The sequence below is a fragment of the Rhinatrema bivittatum genome, chromosome 8 (genome assembly GCF_901001135.1).
Source record: "Rhinatrema bivittatum chromosome 8, aRhiBiv1.1, whole genome shotgun sequence".
In the NCBI taxonomy this organism is placed as follows: domain Eukaryota; kingdom Metazoa; phylum Chordata; class Amphibia; order Gymnophiona; family Rhinatrematidae; genus Rhinatrema; species Rhinatrema bivittatum.
The window spans coordinates 172,945,057-172,966,029 of NC_042622.1; the positions used below are offsets into that span (position 1 = coordinate 172,945,057).

Consider the following 20,973-nt stretch of genomic DNA (forward strand, 5'->3'; position numbering starts at 1 on the left):
TAGCTTGCAAAGCTTCGATAATAGTCATAAGACAAATGGAATTACAATAATCTAGGTCCGATAAAACTAAAGCCTGAAGAAAGCCTGTCTGAAAGTCTTCTTTATTTAGAAAAGACTAATTTAAAAACCAGATGCAAAATTGTAACATGAATTCCATGACTATCAATTGTTTTTAAAAAAGGGTACATTCCCTCTCTGAACTGTGTACCCATAATGATCTGGGCAGCCACATTCTTAATCAATAGTAAATAAATATATATTTTTTGAAAGGCCAATTAATGTTCTATTGAAGTAGTCCAGGCAGATTAAGAGTCTGGGTTATGGCAACAGCCTGTTTTGTTAGATATGGTCTGGCTTGTTTAGTAAAATGAATATACATGAAGCAAGTTATATAAACTATCTGCAAACTGAAGAAAGTTTATTATCTATTAAGACCTCTAGATCCTTAATTTGACTGATCAAGAATAAATTTTCTTGACAGAACACCCATGTAAATGAGGATGGAAAAGCCTCAACTTGTATTTGTTCAATTACAAAGGCAGCAGGATAACTCAGCATAAACTGTGTACGTCGGACTCCTAATTTTTGCAGAGAATACTAAGCTATTTTTAGTGGGGAGATTAGTAAAAGGTTTTTAATCCACCTGCTTTGGCAACGGTCATAACACGGTGACCCTAAAGGAGTAAAGAGACAGGGAGTTAACCCTTTCATATTGTGCAAGTTCTCAATCTCAAGTTGCTTTTATCTGTGTCCTTCTCCTTCACTGCCAAATAATGACGCAGCGCTTTCTGCCTTGCTGTGTGCTGGAATAAACAAGAGATGGCGGCGGGAATCATTCTAATATTCAGTCACTGCACAGAAAATAATGAACAGGAAGTTCAAGGTGTGTTTAGTTCGAAACAAAGTTTAAAAAAAAAATGGAAAAGTAGCCCCTGTTTCTTCCAAAAACCAGACTACAGAATTCAAGTATAGTCCCAGTGCTATGATTGTTTCCATTCTTGTAATTATATTCATCAAGGTAACCATAGACACTTAAAAAGAATGTTCATGCATCTTTAAAAATTACATAATGGTGCTGGATCAGATCTAAACTCACAGCATCATAAACTCACCACACATGATATAAATATGAAAGCCACCATCCAAGACTGGCCCCAATGTGACAAAGTTTGTTCAAACTAAAAAAATAAATCTCAAAACAGTAACATATGATATCAGGATGGAGAAATATCTGTTGCACTATCAGTGTTCTGTGCTCAGGGGTATAGACATGTAGGGGCTAAGCAGTGGGAATGTCTGTATTTCATGGTGTGTATCTAATAATTGTGAATGTTTTTATGTGACCTGTTGTGAACAGTGGAGCATGTGGGTAAAAAATTCTTAAAGTAAGTAAAAACAAACATAATGTTGGGCAGTGTTCTCTACGATGTTTTTCTACAACTATATAATACAATCTCTACAACTAAATCATATAATGCTAATGTATCATGATGATAAGTTTTTTCAATTTCTGTATCTCTAATTCCTAGTTTTTATCCTCCTCGTTCTTCATCCCTCTTCGTTAACTGACTAGTTTTTTGGTTAATCCATCTCTGTTTGATGTAACTTATCTTGTTCGATGTAAATCGATGCAATATGACTTGTGCCATGAACGTCGGTATAAAAAAAGAACCTAAATAAATAAATAAATATATTCATCTTGTAATTGCTGAGTCAAAGTCTAAATAAAAACATATTCTTTAAATTCTATAGAAGAGACAACCAATGGTTCCTGGTCACAGTTTTCCTTTCATATTTTAATACATCAAACCAGGTCAGTAATATGGAAGAAATATGGTGTTCCCCTTGAGTTTTCACACCGCAGTTCCTCTTTTAAAAAAATCTACTACAGGACATCATTGTGTGCATTTAGAAAATGAAGAAATCCTCAATCTCTTCCAGGATTGTTGCACTCTAAAACATAAAGAACTAATCATCCCCTTTTATTTGAGATTTTTTTTTTCAAAGTTTCTACACTGAAACATCAAACTCCTCCTATGTCAGTGTTTGCTAGTCTTCCTAATTTTTTATTCACTTTGGTTATCTCTCCTGTCTCATCAAACCCTGCTCTGAATTTTAGAAAAAAGATCCTTCTAAGAGACAAAAAGCATCCTAATCTAACCCTTCTGGTCATGATTGTTTAATGAGAGAATCAAATGTTTTTCCACATACCTTTAAAGAGAAAGCCTAGTGTTATCGACTCCCCTTTAAGATTTCACAACTTTCTACAGTCATAAAAAGGTAATAAAGGATACCATCTTTATCAGATATAACAAACACCACCTATTTACAAAGACCTCAACATATTATCCTTGGTATGGATAGCATCTTTAGTCGAATTCAATTTTCAAGGCCTCAGAAGTCTTAAGTTCATGTATAAGCAAGTTTGCTTACCGTAAACGATGTTTCCGTAGATAGCAGGATGACTTAGCCATGCTGTTATGGGATCTGTCAATCAGGCCCGGGAGGCGGAGCTTGTCAAAGCAGAGAACAGAGCTTTGCTCTCTGCGGCTGCGCGTGTGTTCCCGCGCAGGAAAGTAACGGAATCTCCTCAGTCTGTGATTAAGCTGTAGTGTAGTCGAAGACTTGGTGACTGCCAGGGAGGAGGGTGGGTCAGCATGGCTAATTCATCCTGCTATCTACGGAAACATCGTTTACGGTAAGCAAACTTGCTTTTTCCCGTCGATAGCAGGGCTGAATTAGCCATACTGTTATGGGAGTCCCAAGCTCCTGATCACGTCAGTAGTGATATAAGTATTTGGACGTGATCATTGACAGTGTGGCAGTCACCGTTTGTTGGAGGATAGAGATTGCAGTATTGCTCGCCCTATCTTCGCATCAGTGGCTGCTTGCTGGTCAAGGCAGTAATGAGATGTGAAGGTATGCAGTGATGACCATGTAGCTGCCTTGCAAATGTCTATGGGTTGCACATCCTTCAAGTGTGCTAAGGAGGTTGCTACTGCTCTAACTTGGTGAGCTTTAGGAGTAGACTGTAAATGTAAATTCTGTTTGTCATAGCAGAATTTGATGCACTGCGCTATCCAACTGGAGATGGTGCGTTTAGCTACTGGTAGTCCAGGTGCCTTTGGGTCAAAGGAGACAAAGAGTTGAGAAACATGGGAGTCAGAGTTCGTTCTTTCTTTGTAGTGTGTTAAAGCTCTTTTACAATCTAGTGTGTGCAGTAGTTTTTCCCCATCATTCGAATGAGGTTTAGGGAAAAAAGTTGGTAATTCCATTGTCTGATTGAGATAGAATGGGGTAACTACTTTCGGTAGAAAGGATGGGTGAGTTCGTAGAACTACCTTCTGGTAATGAAATTGCAAGTATGGAGGATAATGGACCAAGGCTTGTAACTCACTAACTCTTCGTGCTGATGTTACTGCAACCAGGAATACCACCTTCCACGTGAGGAATTTAATGTGTGCCGAGTCCATGGGTTCGAAAGGATAAAGCATGAGCTGTTCCAAAACTATGTTGAGGTTCCATGGAACTGGAGGTTTGGATACCGGAGGACGAATGTGTGTTAAACCCTTCATGAAACGAGTCAGTAATGGGTGATTGGATATAGGAATGTCATTGATTGGTCTATGATAAGCGCTGAGGTGAACTCTGATGGATGATGTTGCTAGACCAGCTACATATAGTGTATGAAGATAATCAATGAGCAATTCCGGGGAGCAGTCCAATGGTGGTACATCGTTGGAAGTGCACCAGGCAGAGTAGCGTTTCCATTTATAGCTATAATTTTTCCTGGTTGAGAGTTTCCTTGACTGTAACAAAATGAATTGTGCTGAAGTGGAAACTCCTTGTTCTGTCAGAAGGAGCCTCTCAATCTCCAAGCTGTCAAGTGTAGAGATGAATGTAGCGGGTGTAGTAGTGTTCCTTGATCTTGGCTGAGAAGATCTGACGATTCAGCAATAGAATTGGATCCTTCATGGATAGTCGAAGCAGGAAACTGTACCATGGCTGCCTCGGCCAGGCCGGGGCTAGGAGTATCAGTTGAGCTTTGTCCGCTATACACTTCTGAATTGTTCTTGTTATGAGAGGTATGGGAAGAAAGGCATACAGAAGGCCTGTCGTCCACGGAATGAGGAAGGCATCTTGGGCGATCCTGAATTGGCTTGGTCGTATTGAGCAGAAGTTGGAAACTTGTGCATTGATCTCTGTTGCAAAGAGATCTATCAAAGGTGTTCCCCACTGTAGAAATATGTCCTGGACTATTTCTGTATTGAGTGTCTATTCGTGGGGATGAAAGATGCGGCTTAGTCTGTCCGCTCTTGTGTTTGCAACTCCCGGTAGGTAAGTTGCTTGGAGGTGTATGCAATTCTTGTGAGCGTGTTCGAAGATTGTCAGGGTCTCCTTGCAGAGGGACCATGAACCAGACCCTCCTTGTTTGTTGATGTAAAACATCGCTACTTGGTTGTCTGTGTAGATCATGACCCTGCGTCCCTTTAGATGGTCTTGGAAGACTCGCAATGCATTGCGAATCGCTCTGAGTTCCAATAGATTGATTTATAGATTCTGTTCTGAGAGTGTCCATAACCCTTGGGTTTCGTAAATCTCGAGGTGTGCACCCCATCTCTTGCGAGACGCATCTGTGGTTAGGACTGCATTGTGAGATGGGGGCTGAACAACGCTCCTTTGGACAGGGTAGAGTCTAGGAGCCACCATGCTATATCTTTTTTTCATTTCTGCGGTCAGCGATACCTTCTGCGTCAATGGTTGTGAATGCTGTTTCCATTGGCGCTTTAGACCCCATTGTAGGCGTCTCATGTGTAACCTGGTGTTGGGAACCGTGAAGTTTGCCACTGCCATGTGGCCCAGAATTACCAAGATTTGTCTTGCTGTCGGCCTCCGAGTATGTTTCAAGGTGTGTAGAAGTTGACGGAAATGTGATATTCTGTCGACTGGAAGGTATGCTCTGTTGCATGTAGTGTCCAGGCATGCGCCTATGAACTGCAACTGTTGTGTTGGTTGTAGGTGTGATTTCTGAAAGTTGATCACCAACCCTAGGTCTTGCAAACAGTGTATCACCCGATGGAGGTGATCCCGTAAGATGGTCGGAGTTGAGGCGATTATGAGCCAATCGTCCAGATATGGAAAAATGGTTATACCTTGTTTCCTGAGATGAGCCACCACCACTATCATGAATTTGGTGAATACCCTGGGTGCAGCAGATAGCCCAAAGGGAAGAACTTTGTACTGGTAGTCTGTAGCAAAAGCACAGGTAACGCCACGAGGATGGATGGATTGGAATGTGTGTGTAAGCATCCTTCAGGTCGATTGAGCACATCCAATCGTTGGTTTGAATGAGAGGGAGAATTGACTTCAATGATACCATTTTGAATTTCTCCTTGGTGAGAAATTTGTTCAACTCCCTTAGGTCTAGTATGGGTCGAAGGCCCCCCGACTTCTTGGGTATGAGGAAGTACGGGGAATAAAATGCTGCTAATTTGGAGTGTGGGTGGATTTGTCGAATTGCTTGTTGTTTGCGAAGTAAAGCAATTTCCTCCCCCAGTTGTGGATGGGAATTGAAAAACTTGAGTGTGGAAAGATGAGGCAATGTTGGTTTTGTTACAAATTGGAGTTGGTAGCCTTGCCGTACTATCTCCAGAACCCATTGATCCGATGTTATTCTTTCCCAGGTTTCAGGCAAGCACGAATTCTGCCTGGAGGAGCTTGATGTTGTGGTGGTGGCTGAGTAACTAAAAAGATGACGTCGCTTTTGCTACAGCAGTTGGCTGTTGTGCCTGCTGTCTCTGGTTACGTGGTTTACCTCTTCGTTGATGTGAAGTATTGTTTTGTGGAGCAGGACGCTGGTAGGCAGGGTATGACTGCGTACGAAAAGATTGATAAGATCTATAGGGTCTTCTGGCATATGGTTGCCTACGAGTAGATCCCACATAATGACGTGTAGACGAGTAAATAGGATTCGAAGCTAGCGATTGTACTGCTAGAGCTTCGTCTTTTAATTTAGTTACTGCGTCCTGGAATTTCTCTCTGAACAGGTTATCTCCTGTACATGGGAGATTTGTTAGTTTCTCGTGCAAGTCTTCACGTATCGAACTTGAACGTAACCATGCTAGTCTGCGGGCTGCAATGGCTGTTGCAGATGCCCTGGATGATGTTTCATGTGCTTCGTAGATTGACCTCAAGAGGTGTCGAGAACACTCTTCCATGTCATGAAGAGGTTGAGGTATATGTTCCGCAACGGAGGAATGTATACCTTTCATAGCTTGCATGCACTCATAGAGGTATTGCACCATGTAGAACTGATGTTGCATAATTCGTGCAGTTAACATCGAGTTATGGTATATTTTCCTGCCAAACTCATCTAAATATTTGTTGTCTTTCCCCGGTGGGAAAGTGGTATGCAACTTTGTTTTCTTGAACCTTTGCATCGCCGACTCTACTACAATCGAAGCGTGAGGAAATTGTGGTAGAGTGTATAGTGACGTTTTCTTCATACGAAATTTTGTGTCTGTTTTCCTGGAAATGGCTGCTATTGTATAAGGAGCCTCCCAGGATTTTTGTAAGACTGAATGCATGATCTCTTGTGGTGGAAGAGAAGTTGGTTCCACCTGAGTATCAAAAATCTTTAGAAGACCAAGGGTTTCTGCCCTAGGGTCTGTTTCTTTTTGGACCTCTAGATGTAGAATGGTACCCATTTTTCTAGGAATTTTGGGTACATAAGGTCTTCAGGAGGGGAATACGGCTCCTGTATGTGGTCATGCAGGTCTGAGAGACATCCCACAGATGATGATGGGGATGTTTGTATTGAAGGAGAATCTAAAGATGTCCCCTGGATATCAGTTGGTGAGGCTGGTTGGTTAAAAATGGGAGATGTCGGTGGTTTTGCCAACTGCTGTTCAGTAGTTTGTGCTTTATGTTGTGTAGCATTGTCATCAGCAGTATTAGTCATTTGAAATGATGATTGAAGCGTCTCATAAAAGCCTGCTAAAGATTGAGACAGTTGGAAAAATGCTTCTCTTGTATGAGAGGGCATTACCATACGAATGTCTGGTTGTTGAACGATATTTGTTTGAGGTGAAGTTGTAGGAACTTCTCTATCTCCTTGTAGTCTATTGACTGAATTATTCCTTGAATCTTCCGAATCTGAAGAAGTGTTTGAGGAAGAAATTTGTACTATTTCTCTCTTTGAGCAGGTATGAGCTTTACGAGGTGATCTAGAAGTCGAAGGACTTATCTCCCATGTAGCACTCCTCTTTGGTAATTTAGTACGGTGAGAGTGATTTGAATAGTTATGATAGTCATCAGATGATGTATCAGTATCTGTGGTTCCAGTCTCTGGAGAAGAGCGGTGTGAAGGGTATCGTTTCCGCTTCAAGCTCGTCTTTAATTTTTTAGTTGAATAATTATGGTTTCCATGCGCAGATTTTGATCTATGCGCTGATTTAGATTTATGCGCGGATTTATGCTTACGCGCAGATGTAGAGTTATGCGCAGATATGCGCACTTGATTCTCTGTGCGCGGAAGTAGATTCATGCGCAGTTGTAGTTGTATGTGTATATTTTTCTGATGTGGCGCGCACATGGGTTATCGGCGCCGATGTGTTCGGCGCAGTGCGCATAAGTTTCCTTGAAGTCGGCGCCATACGCGCAGGTTCCTCCGGCGCCGTACGCGCAGGGTTGTCCGGCACGGTGGTTTCTTCTGCGCCATGCGCGCCGGAAGCTGTAAGCTGCGCGCAGACTCCTTTCTTGGCGCTGGTATGTTGGTCTGCGCAGACAACGCCGTAGGCGCAGAAGTCTTCGGCGCCGAGGATTCCACCTCCGATGAGGTATGTTGCGGCTCTGTAGGCACTGGGGATTTTCGAGAACCCACTGGCCTTTGTCTTTTTGCGTTTCCCTTACCTCCTAGAGTGGAGGACTTAGGATCCAAGTGCAAAGTTTTCCGTTTCGGTGGAGCCGATGAAGTGAGCAGGCCAGGCGATGAATGAGCCTCCGACGGATCTCGTGAGGCAAAAAGTTCCTGAATCCTGTAGGCCCTTTGTTTTAATGCTCTAGGTGACATCTTAGAGCAAAACTCACAATTGTCTCGATTATGACTTGGTCCGAGACATCTATAACAGCGGCCGTGTCCGTCTGTGACCGACATTGTTTTTCCACAGTAACAGGGTTTGAACCCCGGTTTTGACATTTTTTAATTCTGTTTTTAAACTGAGGAGAGATCAGCTCCGCGTGCGTTCCCGCTCACGGAAAAAACAGACTGAGGAGATTCCGTTACTTTCCTGCGCAGGAACACACGCGCAGCCGCAGAGAGCAAAGCTCTGTTCTCTGCTTTGACAAGCTCCGCCTCCCGGGCCTGATTGACAGATCCCATAACAGCATGGCTAATTCAGCTCTGCTATCGACAGGAAACCTGATTTCATTCTTTTCCCATATGACCTCTAGGAATCATCTCTGGATCTTGGAAGCTTAATGTAGAAATGGGATGTTTAAACAGAGAAAAAGGTTTCACACCAACTGCAGGACACTTCCATGCTTAAAGATATTTGTAGCTTCAACTTCTTTAATGGTTTTTCAAAAGTACCCAAAGCCACATGCATATGCCAAAATTTGAACTACAAGCTCACCATCACATGTCCACTACACAGATGAAAGAAGTTATCCTCCACAATCATATTTCCAAAGTTGACATATCCATAGCACCTAAGGTTCACTTTCTTCTTGATCTAAAGGAAATGCCGTTTATAATATTTAGGAATTGGACCAGCTCTCACCTATCTGCTTTTAATAATGGGTCCCTATTAGTATACAAATATGGGGGAATCATGACAAATATTGACAACAGATTACCACTTTGTAAGATGTGCAAACATTTTAAAACAATTTTCCTAATTATTTTAGAATCTATACAGTATTTAGTTACAAAGAATATTCAGTTATTTTATTACTTGATTCAGGTTACAGGTGCCCAATTCATATGCATTATCCTACCTGTTGTCACTTCTAAATTCCACCTTTTTTTTTTTTTACTGCCTCTCTATTAAGCTTTACATCACTTGGTGTTCTACTCACCAATATATTACCACTTGTACATCACAAGAAAATTACCTTTCTACCATGAGCTTCAAAAAGAGCATATTCTGAGCCTCAGAACCTGAAAAGCATGTAAACTAAGTGACTTTGATCTGCAATCTAAGCAAGTGTATGAAGTATGAGGGCAGGAATACCAGGGAAACCTAAACATTGCATTTTTGAAAGAAGACTTCCATTATCAGCGTGCCAAATTAAAACAAATATCCATATACTATATGAAGACTGCACATTTCCATGGCTGTCTTTTGCAGAGTACTCACCTATGTGGGCGAGACCACCTCCACTGCATGTCAGGTTTCTGATCTTCTGGTAGAATAACTAGAAACACAAAGACAAAAGTTGTGTAAAACTGCAACATTGTTCTATTCCAATTTTGCTGTCTGTGCATAATAAATAAGCCTGAAGACATTTAAGAACATATAATGTGTCATGGTCTTAAGAACATATATTATGTTATGCTGGGTTAGACCAAGGTCCATCAAGCCCAACATCCTGTTTCAGTCACTTGGAAAGGTCTGGCAGATCCTAATGGGGAGATCCATTTCAATGGGCTCACTCCCAGAAGAAAGCTGATAATCCCCAAATCTATCTAAACTAGTCTTTACAAAATAAGTACAAGATAGCACAGAGAGGAAATTTGTGTTCCTGAAGTACCCCAGATCAGTCCAGACAAGTGGGTTTTGCATCCCTACCAGCAGATGGAGGCAAAGAATAAAAACCTTTTAGGCACTGCTACATAACCAAGTGCCACCTGAAGTCCTCGGAAATGACCTGTTTCCAAGCCAAGTAGAGCCCCAAACTCAAATTCAATGAACAATGACCCCTATCAGAGCAATTATGATTGGGGCCCCTGACGTAGAACCCTCACATCCATCAAGGACCTGAAAACCTAACAGTCCTAAAAACTCCAATTATATACATTTAAAAAAATCATAAGCACTGCAGAAAAGTTATCACAATCCTGTCAGTCTTTTGGAACCAGGGGATGGGTCTCTGGACTGATCTGTGGTACTTCAAGAATGAAAATTAGCAGATAAGAACCAATTTTCCTTTCCTGATCAGTCTAGACAGGTGGGATGTACCCACGCTCCCCTACACTAGACGGGTACCTGAAAGACTAGCTTACAACACATCTTCACCAAAGGCTGTCGCCTCAGGCAACCTGACATCCAAACAGTAATGTCTGGCAAGCTTATGAAGCAAGGATCATGTCATCACATGACAAATCTCTTGCGGAGATATCAACAAACTCCACCGCTTGCACCTGTCCGACCAACCCACTCTCAGAACACTCTCACCGAAGCTGGCCTCCTCTGGCGCCCGCACATCTAAGTGGTAATGCCTGTTGAAAGTATGAAGGAAAGACCATGTCACCGCTCTGCAGATCTCGAGGCGACACCAAATGACACTCTGTCCAAGAGTCCGCTTGTGCTCTAGTAGAATGCGTTCACAACCCCTCTGGAACCTTCCAGCCTTTTCAAATATAGGCCGAAAAAATAGTCTCCTTTAACCACTGAACAATAGTGGCTTTAGAAGCTTTGGCTCCTTTATTTACGTCCTCGAACAACAAACAGATGATCCAATCATCGGAAACTGTTAGTTACCCTAAGATATGCATCAAGGTCCGCCACACATCCAATAAGTGAAGCTCTCTCACATGTGCTCACTCTGTAGACAAAACCGGAAATGCTGGTAATTCCACAGTTTAGTTGAGATGGAAAAAAGAAACCATTTTCGGCAAAAACGAGGGTACAGTATGCAAAGTTACTCCATCTTCTGAAATCCGCAGAAAAGGTTCCCTACAAGATAGCGCCTGAAGCTGCAAAATCCTTCTGACCGAACAAACCACCACCAGAAAAAAACATCTTCAAGGTAAGGTCCTTCAGCGATGCCCTCCGTAAAGATTAAAACGAAGGACCTCAAAGATATTGGACAAATTCTTTTCACTGGTGGACGCAAATGCTTGGCCCCCTTGAGATATCCAGATGAGAAATAACTTCTCCCAAAGACAGCCCAAAGCCGCCACTTGTACCCAAAGCGAATTGTAGGCCAAACCTTTTGACAAGCCCTATTGCAAAAAAGCCAAGACGTGCGGCATATCCACCCCAAACGGATCCAGGCCTTTCTCCGTACACTAGCACTCAAACACTCTTCCATACTCTGACATAAGCCAGCAAGGTGGCTGGCCTCCTTGCCTGTAGCAATGTAGCCACAACCGACTGAATACCTTTTGGATCTTAAACGGTTCCTCTCAAAATCCAAGCTGTGAGACAAAAGCGATCCACCCGATCTGAAGAGATAGGTCCTTGCCTGAGCATACCTTGTGGATGAGCCAAATGTAGGGCCTCATCCACAGCGAGCTGAATCAGATCCGTGATGCCGCAGCCACTCTAGCACTACCAGAACTAACTTGCCCGGATGTTGCTCTATGTGCTGCAACACTCAACCCACGAGCGGCTGTGGAGGAAACACATACAGCAGAATTCTCGTTGGCCAGGAAGAAACAGAACATCGGTCCCTTCGGCTACTACCTCTCCTGCGACTGAAGATCCGCGCTACCTTGGTATTGCCTCGTGTTGCCATTAAATCCAGCTGGGGAGTGCCCCACCTGGCTCAAATGAGACCCAAAGCCTCTGCCGATAGCTCCCATTCCCCTGGATCCAATTGCTGCTTGCTGAGAAAATCCACCCGTACATTGTTCAATCCAACCACATGAGATGCCGCAATTCCTTCCAGATATTGTTCTGCCTTGACACACAATTCTTGAGCCTCCAGAACTGCACCTTGATTCTTCATCCCGCCCTGCCAATTGATATATGCCACCGTTGTTGCACTGTCCGTGAACACTTTGACCATTTGACTCCAAACCTGCGGAAGGAACTGCACCAATGCTCTGCGCATCGCTCTTGCTTCTAAGCGATTGATAGACCAGGCAGCTTCGTCTGGCGATGACAGTCCTTGTGCTGTCCACCCTTGGCAGACCAGCACCTAACCTCTGAGGCTGGCATTTGTGGTCACCACGACCCAGTCCAGACCTCTCCAAACTATGCTGAGACAGCCACCATGAGAGATTGGATCTGGAGGCCGCCTGCGGCGGTAAGGGTCGATGAAACTCTTCCAACAATGGATTACAACGGGACAGAAACGCCCTCTGGAGTGGAGGCATATAGGCAAAGGCCTATGGCACCAAATCCAGTGTAGACACCATAGAACCCAGCACCTGAAGATAATCCCAGGCCTGAGCACTGGCATTTGCAAAAGCCGGACCACCTGCGACTGTAACTTCAGAATCCTCTCTAAGGTGAAAAACACTTTGCCCAATCAGGTGTCGAACCTTGCTCCCTTGTATTCCAAAGTCTGGGTTGGAACCAGGTAACTCTTCCCTAGGTTCACTACCCAGCCCAGAGATCACATCTCCAGTACCCTCCGAATTGACTGACGACATTCCTCTTCCAACTTGCTTCGATAAGCCAGTTGTCTAGATAAGGATGAACTAAGACCCCCTTCCCTTTGGAGCGCTGCCGCCACCACAACCATCACCTTCATCAAAGTGCGTGGCACTGTTGCTAGACCAAATGGAAACTGAAAATGATGCCCCACTACCATGAAATGAACATATTTCTGATGATCCATGCATGAGAATGTGCAAATATGCCTCAGTTAAGTCCAGCAAAGCCAAAAACGCCCTTGATGAACTTCCGCTATAACTGTCCGTAATGTCTGCATACGAAAACGGGGCACTCACAGCACCACATTCACCTTCTGCAGGTCGAGAATGGGTCAAAAGGTTCCTTCCTTTTTAGGAACTACAAAGTAAATCAAGTACCTCGCTCGACCCTGCTCCGTTGATGGCACTGGAACAATTGTACTCAACTGTTGAAGGCAACGCAATGTCTCCTGAATGGCTTCCTGCAGGACATGCAATGTGGGAACACGAAGGCTTCCCTGATGGGGTGAGAAAATTCTAAAGCGTAACCATCTCTTATCACTTCTAACCCCCATTGATCTGACTTGATCTTGGTCCACTCCTCAAAAAATCATGTTAGGCGTCCCCCGACAACCTCCCCAAGAGAGTGGACCAATTTGGTTTCATTGCAAAGACTTAGTAGTTCCAGTGCCCTGACCGGAACTATCTCTGAGGGGTCTTGGGGAACTCTGAAAGGACTGCTACCTTCCCGCTCCCTTCTGCAAGGATGCCGAAGAGCTCATTAGGACAAAACTGTCTCTTATCCCAGTGTGAGCCAGGAAACTCTTCCTGCCAGTCTTATCTTCTGGCAGCTTGTTCCCTTTTGGCTCCCCAAATGCTTCATCAACTGCTCCACATTCTCTCCAAACAAAGCTTTCCTTTAAAAAGAAGACTACAGAGTTCAGACTTTGACCACTTATCTGCTGACCAGTTCTGTAACCACAGAAATCGATGTGCTGATACTGTCGCAACCAAACTCCTGGCCGTGGTCCTGATTAAATCATACAATGTGTTGGCCACATATGCAACCCCGGCCTCAACCTGGGCTGCCTGCCTAGTGTCACTGGAATCTGTTAAGGTCTTCTCCTGAGACTTCTGCACCCAGTGCAAACAGGGTGCAGCATGAGGCTACCACAGATCGCCGCCTGTAGACACAAAACGGAGACCTCAAACATCCTTTTCAGCTGTATTTCCAGCTTACGATATACAGCATTCTTTAACGTAGCTGACCCCAGAACTAGAATGGTCATCTTCTTGGTGACCGCCAACACCACAGCATCCACTTTAGTAAAGACTAGCAGTTGCAAAGCATCCTCCATTAAAGGATATAACTTTGCTACTGCCCTGGCCACCTTGAGCCCCGTTTCTGGAAAACAGAGTTGCGTACCTGTATAACAGGTGATCTTCAGGGACAGCAGGATGTTAGTCCTCACACATGGGTGACATTATTGGATGGAGCCTGGCACGGAACTTTGATCTCAAAGAATCTGGAACTTTTAAACATGCCCTACTGAGTATGTGCAGCTGTAGTCATCATCCTGCCCCCTAGGCAGAGTCCCTCAGTCCATAATATAGCTAATACATGAGAAACCAACTCCCAGGGGAGGCGGATGGGTTTTGTGAGGAATAACATCCTGCTGTCCTCTGAGAACACCTGTTACAGGTAAGAAACTGCTTTTTCCGAGGACAAGTAGGACGGTAGTCTTCACACATGGGTGAATCTTAAGCTATAGGATGTCCGAGCAGGACGAAGTGGGAAATTGCACCATGCTGAAAGTACCACCTCTCTCCCTTTTGCTTGTGAGACAGCAGACCAATTAAGGGGTCTAGGCGAGAAAAGAGTTGGGTTCTACAAAGAGAAAACAATAGAAAAGACTCAGACACAAAAGCCTGATGCGTAGCAGAGGCACCTAAGGCAAGGAAGTGATGCAAGTGTCAACAAGAAAACATACCCCGCATCTCAGAAAACATTACAAGCAGGGTTTTGGATCAGTAAACCTTGATAATGAGAGTAGGTCTAGAACCTCCTGGATACAGGAAAAAATCTAGAGATGTAAACAAGAGAAGGGCTTGGACGAAGACCACAGTTTTCTTTGTGGTTACAAGTCAATCAAAAAAACAACTGGGGCTTGAGAACCCTCCATAAAGAAACTGCAGTCCACGGACATCCAAAGGACAGAATATCTCTGCAGAAGTGTGCCCATATTTGGCTAATAGACATAATGGGCAGAAACCCAAGCAATGCTTGGAAGAATAGTCAGCAACAACAGCAGAGTCTGTGACAGACCCTATATGTGCCAAAAGATCAGACAGAGTTGACCCTCGAGATAGCATCAAGAGTTTCAAGGGATGAAAGGCAATCCCTGAAGCTCACTCATCCTTCACCCTGTTAAGGGCAGGGCTATCCATCCTGTCTACAGGATATTTCAGTGGAGCAGGAAGACTCTTTGGGCAACCTAGAGAAGTGAGAAAAGCTAAAGGCAGTATGGCCAGAGCTTGGTGAAAATATAGGTAAAAAGTGGTGTGTCTTTCCTTGCAGGTATACACTAAGATATACCACGAATGCCTTAGCTTCCCCCCCCCCCCCTTGAAATTCTAATTGGAAGTTGGAAGGAGTGAACACCACAAGGATGCAGACTACTGGACTGCTGGGGTAAGCACAAGTCGCTAGGTTGTATAACTCAACCCTAAGCGAATAAGTCATTGCCAATTCCAATAGGGAGTTACCCACCGAGACAGAGCCCTCAGCCTGCTTGGAACAGCTGAAACTGAGAGCGAATTCCACAGGGAAGAAATCCTCCAGTAAGAGATAGGAAGCTGGGGTCTGCAAGTGCAAACAGTATTTCTTCACCGGCCTGGAAACTCTAAGGAAACCAGGCCAGGACAAGGGCGATCTTGGAACAGATTGTCCAAAACCTGGTTTAGATATTAATACTAGTCAATGCAAAAGACTCAAGATAGCTGAAAGGCAGAAACAATCAAAATACATGGAAATCCAGCTATATGTAGAACTCAATGGAGACTTACTTACATTGCAAACCGTCATACGTAGCCTCAGTAGAATAATGGCTTATAGTATCAAGCCCATACAACTCTGGGCTTGAATAATCATAGGTTGCTGTAAGTGTTAAGGTGCAAACATTGTGTGAGTACTACTAATGTTTGCTCTCATCGGTTTCCACCAGCCTGGTAAGTAATATCTTACTTCCTGAAGTGCTCGCTCCAACACGGCAGTGTTTCGGAGTGTTAGACTCCTTCCTCAGGGAACTTCAGGGAGGTAGTTTTCTGGTGCAATTCTGTGTGGAAATACAATGCAAGAGTTCTGAAAAATGCCCGAGGGCTATTGGTTAAACAAATGGCAGAAATTGGAAGCAAAAACTTACTGAGAAATGATGATTATGGTCAATCAAGAAGCGATGAAACTCTGGCTGAGATCGCTAGAAAGACAACATAAAAAAGACAGCGCATGTGGGGTTCAAGGAAACCTATGCGATAAATTGGTGATTGAACATCTTTAATGAGTTTCAAAAGTCTCTAAAGATGTTCAATCACCATTGTGCTGACAACATTTATAAAATGTTTATTTTTCATAAACACAATGTAAATTATTCATAAACACAATGTAAATTGCAACACAGATTTTGTAATTTACGTACTTCAGTGTCCTTGCAACAAAATTTACATAGGACGCACACGACGCAAGATCCGCATTAGATTAGTAGAACATCGTAGTAGGATCAACAATCAGGACATCAAAGCTCCTTTAGTCCAACATAGCTTGGCTCACACACACACATTTGATGAATATAAATGGGCCATTCTGGAACATATTCCCCAGCATTGGAGAGGAGGCGATAGAACATCTCAGCTCAACTTTAAGGAAAATCGCTGGATCTTTCAATTACGCTCCACCGAACCGCTAGGGCTCAATGAAAGAATAGAATGGTTTTCCCTTGCTTAATTTTGCATTACACATGGGGCCTGCCTTTTCAAAGCTTCAAAAAGGCAGTTTTTCAGATGCTATCGCCTGTTTATGGTTATCAATCCCGTCAATATAGTCACTATTACAACATGAATGTCTTTTAGACACACGAGTCGAGCACGTCATTTTTCATATGGCCATTCTTTCTATAACCATGTTTTTTAGAGGACAATTCAGGCTCATAAAGTTCCCCCCGTAAATATGGAGTTTCCTTTACGGGGTGCCTTGCACTTTTGATTGATTCATTTTGCATTTTTCTTTTTCAAAATGGCCGCCGAATGACGTCACTGCCCATACATGGATTTCAGCTGAGCTAGTATTCCCTGCATACGTCATTCACCTAATATGGTCATCACCAAATATGGAGTCGCATCCGTCATTTCCTGTCAGTACCAACTTCATTCGACAGGTCCCCTTTAAAACCGGTGTTTTTTCCCGCGGTTCTCTGTCATCTCAGCGGCAAGAATCTCGGCAAGGCTGCTCACTTTTGGGGCACGTAAGTTTCTTACTTTGGCTGTTCACTTTTGGGACACGTAAGTTTTTCTCTTCGGAATTGTGCTGACAACATTTAGAGACTTTTGAAACTCATTAAAGATGTTCAATCACCAATTTATCGCATAGGTTTCCTTGAACCCCACATGCGCTGTCTTTTTTATGTTGTCTTTCTAGCGATCTCAGCCAGAGTTTCAACGCTTCTTGATTGACCATAATCATCATTTCTCAGTAAGTTTTTGCTTCCAATTTCTGCCATTTGTTTAACCAATAGCCCTCGGGCATTTTTCAGAACTCTTGCATTGTATTTCCACACAGAATTGCACCAGAAAACTACCTCCCTGAAGTTCCCTGAGGAAGGAGTCTAACACTCCGAAACACTACCGTGTTGGAGCGAGCACTTCAGGAAGTAAGATATTACTTACCAGGCTGGTGGAAACCGATGAGAGCAAACATTAGTAGTACTCACACAATGTTTGCACCTTAACACTTACAGCAACCTATGATTATTCAAGCCCAGAGTTGTATGGGCTTGATACTATAAGCCATTATTCTACTGAGGCTACGTATGACGGTTGCAATGTAAGTAAGTCTCCATTGAGTTCTACATATAGCTGGATTTTTAGGTATTAATACGTCAGCCATGATAGCATATACTTCCCCCAAGGAAGCACGCAGTCCAGTAAATGGAACAATTGTTGATGAACCAGGACTCCCTGTCCGCAGACAGATTATCCATAAAATGGGGAAGTATAACTTGCAAGCCACTGCATCCAAAGAGCAGCACCTCTGCTGTGGGTCCCTTTTTCCCCACCTCCCTCAGCCATGCATATGACGATAGGCTGAAAAGCATACTCACCGATTAGATGGATTAGAACCCTCCTCACTGAAGTAGGGTCCCACAGGCAAGAATGACTGGAATAGTGGTCCTTATTAAAAAACACCCATTGAGCTCAGCAGGTATCAAAGGTGACTCCTGGATGGAAGAAACCCTGTATCTTTACCAGGTAGCTACTCTGGGAAGGCTCCTTTGCAAAATAGACCTGCTGTGCCTTAGGATGACCTAAGGAGAGTGCTAACACTCTCCTTAGCTCTCGGATCCTATGAGGAACCGAGAGCTATTGCCAGACAGAAGCAGTGACATGCCTTCTCTGGGAAACGGAGAACGAGGGACACTCCTTGCAGGGGTGGACAACCAGGCATCCAGAGGGGAACCCATAAGAGTTGCCCTAGAACCCAGTCAAATCCCCTATTCCTGAAAGGACAGGAAAGCAATGGGAATCGGGGCCTCCCAATCCCAAACAATCTGTCAACTCTCCATTTGAGAGTTGAAATACAATCACCGATCGCTGAGGTTCAAAAACAACCAATCTGCCATTGTAACCATCCTCAGATGGGGAAGGCCACCATGATAGTCAATGAAGGGGCCCCAGCAAATACAGTCAGATGACTGCCACTGCCAACCCCAGCCCCAGCCTACAAGGAAATGCACCAATTCAAAGAATCAAGGCTCCAGTTCAGTGATAAACCTGCCACAGACGGAGCCCTAGGGGCTTCCCCACAAAGGGGATTTGTGACACGAAAATGGTCAAAAGACATATTCCTCTTCAGAGGAAGGAGAAGACTCCCGACACTACCCTCCTGGTGTCTACTCCCCTTAGGGTTCAACCAGGAATGTAGTACTAGGTCACTCTTGTAGCTGTGGTGCACAACCTGTTGTGCTCGCAATGAGGAAAACACACATACACACACCCATACAGTAGAGGGCAACTGGAGAATAGAGCCCTTCGCTGTAAAAGCATGCTGACCAGTATTCATATAGTGGTATCCCATCCTATGGATGGCAACACACCTATGACCCCACTCACCATACTTGTGGGTAAAATCCCACTACACAGCAAGGAATGAGCACCACTTGCTAAAGTCAGTGGCTGCACACTGCCAACAGGCAAATCACAGAGTGTGTGATGACGTTTTCCTCCCTAGTGCTTCTCAGTACTTTGTGGTGTAGAAGTGACGTGGAGGCTGAGAGCTTGACACGACGATAGCAGAATTCTGGCATGGCTGAGAATTGCAGAGAGGGAGAATGCCACCTGCCATTGCCCGAGGTGCTAGGAGTAGATGCGTTGCCGTACCCAACCATGCATGCTGCGTTCCACTGTCACAGTGTGATGACAGCGTCCCCACTACTACTGGGGGCTCTGGGTATGGCATGGTGATGCCTGGTGTTTTACGGCATCACCCTCTTCAATACCTGATAATGCTTCAAGAGGCTAGACACAGCCCTTGAAACTGCATTGGCAATGGCTCACCACCATTTCCCTCATGGAATGACAGCAGCGAAATCCATGGTGACCGACTGTGCCCATGGTGTTCTGTGGTCATGTCCTATGGCATCTGACCACATCCACTGGTGCCCACAGTGGTGACGGAGCCCAAAGGGCTCATAGCATTTTCACGCTCACCAACGATGGATCACATCAAGGGCACCAAACTGCATCCAGGCATTCGACAGCGCTTGACTGAAACTTGATCAGTTCAAGGCTATATAGTGCCATCCCCGACACCACAGGTGCCCGTGGACCTCAACAGCCTGGTGGCATCGACAGAGACATCAGTGCCCGAAGGAATCGATGGACCAGTGGTACCAAGGATGGCAATGGCACTTGCAGGCAGAGGCCCTGCAGCCCCGACATGCTTCATTGGGGCCCAGAGAAACTGATGATTGTCAGCTCCATTGACTGTTCCCCTCAGCTCACCTATCCATCCAAGGATGTCGATACTGCAAGCTCATTGGCGACCCTTGCCAGTGGCTATGGTTGACTATAGCCTCGCTAGCAATCAGTAACATCAATGGTGCTTGAATCCAGGCAGGGCCTCCGATGCCCCTGATCACAGTGGCTCAGGGCCCCCGAGATCATCGGCATCTATGGCACCCGATAGCTGTAGGCCAGTGATGGACAGCACAATTCCCCTCAGTGCTCTGTCGGGACAGCACCAAGGAGCCTTGAGGACACCAGACCACTGTGCCTGAATGTCTTGGTGTGCCAGTGTGCCTTGAGTAAATGGTGACCCCAGCACTCGATCTGTTCAAGGCTGAAAACCCTGTCGCTCGAGGGCTTCAATGGCACTCAAGGGCTCTCAAGAGCCCTGGCAGCTGACAGCCTTGGGGACAACCAGGGCGCTCACTGGCGATCCCCAGTGCCTCATTGATGGTGCTTGACATTGTCAAGAGAGGCAATAAAAGGCATCGGTGGCCAACCCACCCGATGGCCTCCATGGAGGCCCCGCACCTCAATGGCATTGAAGGCCGTCAATGGTATCGGGGCAGCTCTGCACCATGATGGAATCGAGGCCACGCACTGGATGACCCGAGGGCAGCCATACACCTTGACGGCATTGAGGGCAGCCACAGCATCAAGGTCACGCACCTTGACGACGAGGGTGGCCACTCATGCACCTCGATGTAATCGGGGGCATTGAAGGCACTGAGGCATCGATGGCATTGAGAGCATCAACATCGAGTGCGGCTCTGATGGCACTGAGGGGGACCCTGGCGCTGGCAGACCTGATCCCTGACACTAGAGGTTGGTGCCGCTACTCTGCCACATCAAGGTCCAAAGCGCTCAATGACTCCGGGTGCATCGAGATTCCACATCCACAGATGCCTACGGTACAGAAGCTTATCAAAGAGGTGAGTAGTGAAGCCGGCGAAGTGCGAGGTAGGAACAAATGAAAATCAAAATCAAACACACACCATCACAATCAATACGTGTGTAGCTGTATTTTATTTTTATATAACTTTGTTTTATCATCCATCACTATAAGATAAAGTGACACTTATAAATTTAGCATTGCTTTTAATTCCGAAAAAAATAAAAAAACTTCGAACAGTATTGTATCACATTCCAATTATTTTATTTTAAAAAACAAT

General features: G+C 44.6%; 1 protein-coding gene across 6 annotated transcripts in view; it reads right to left on the minus strand.

The window, feature by feature from the left end:
- The window catches only part of TEX14 (testis expressed 14, intercellular bridge forming factor), a 608,800-nt gene that overhangs the window by 23,793 nt on the left and 564,034 nt on the right, over positions 1–20,973 (minus strand). For 3 of the 6 annotated variants that reach the window (XR_003858113.1, XR_003858112.1, XR_003858111.1), the window contains 2 exons: positions 9,360–9,417; positions 8,634–8,732 (listed from right to left, as the gene is read on the minus strand). Coding sequence is in view for 3 of the 6 variants with exons in the window: in XM_029611459.1 (XP_029467319.1) it covers positions 9,360–9,417 (58 nt within the window). In the remaining 3 variants the exon portion in view is untranslated. The remainder of the gene's footprint in view (positions 1–8,633; positions 8,733–9,359; positions 9,418–20,973) is intronic. The other 3 variants (XM_029611460.1, XM_029611459.1, XM_029611458.1) reach the window with 1 other exon arrangement.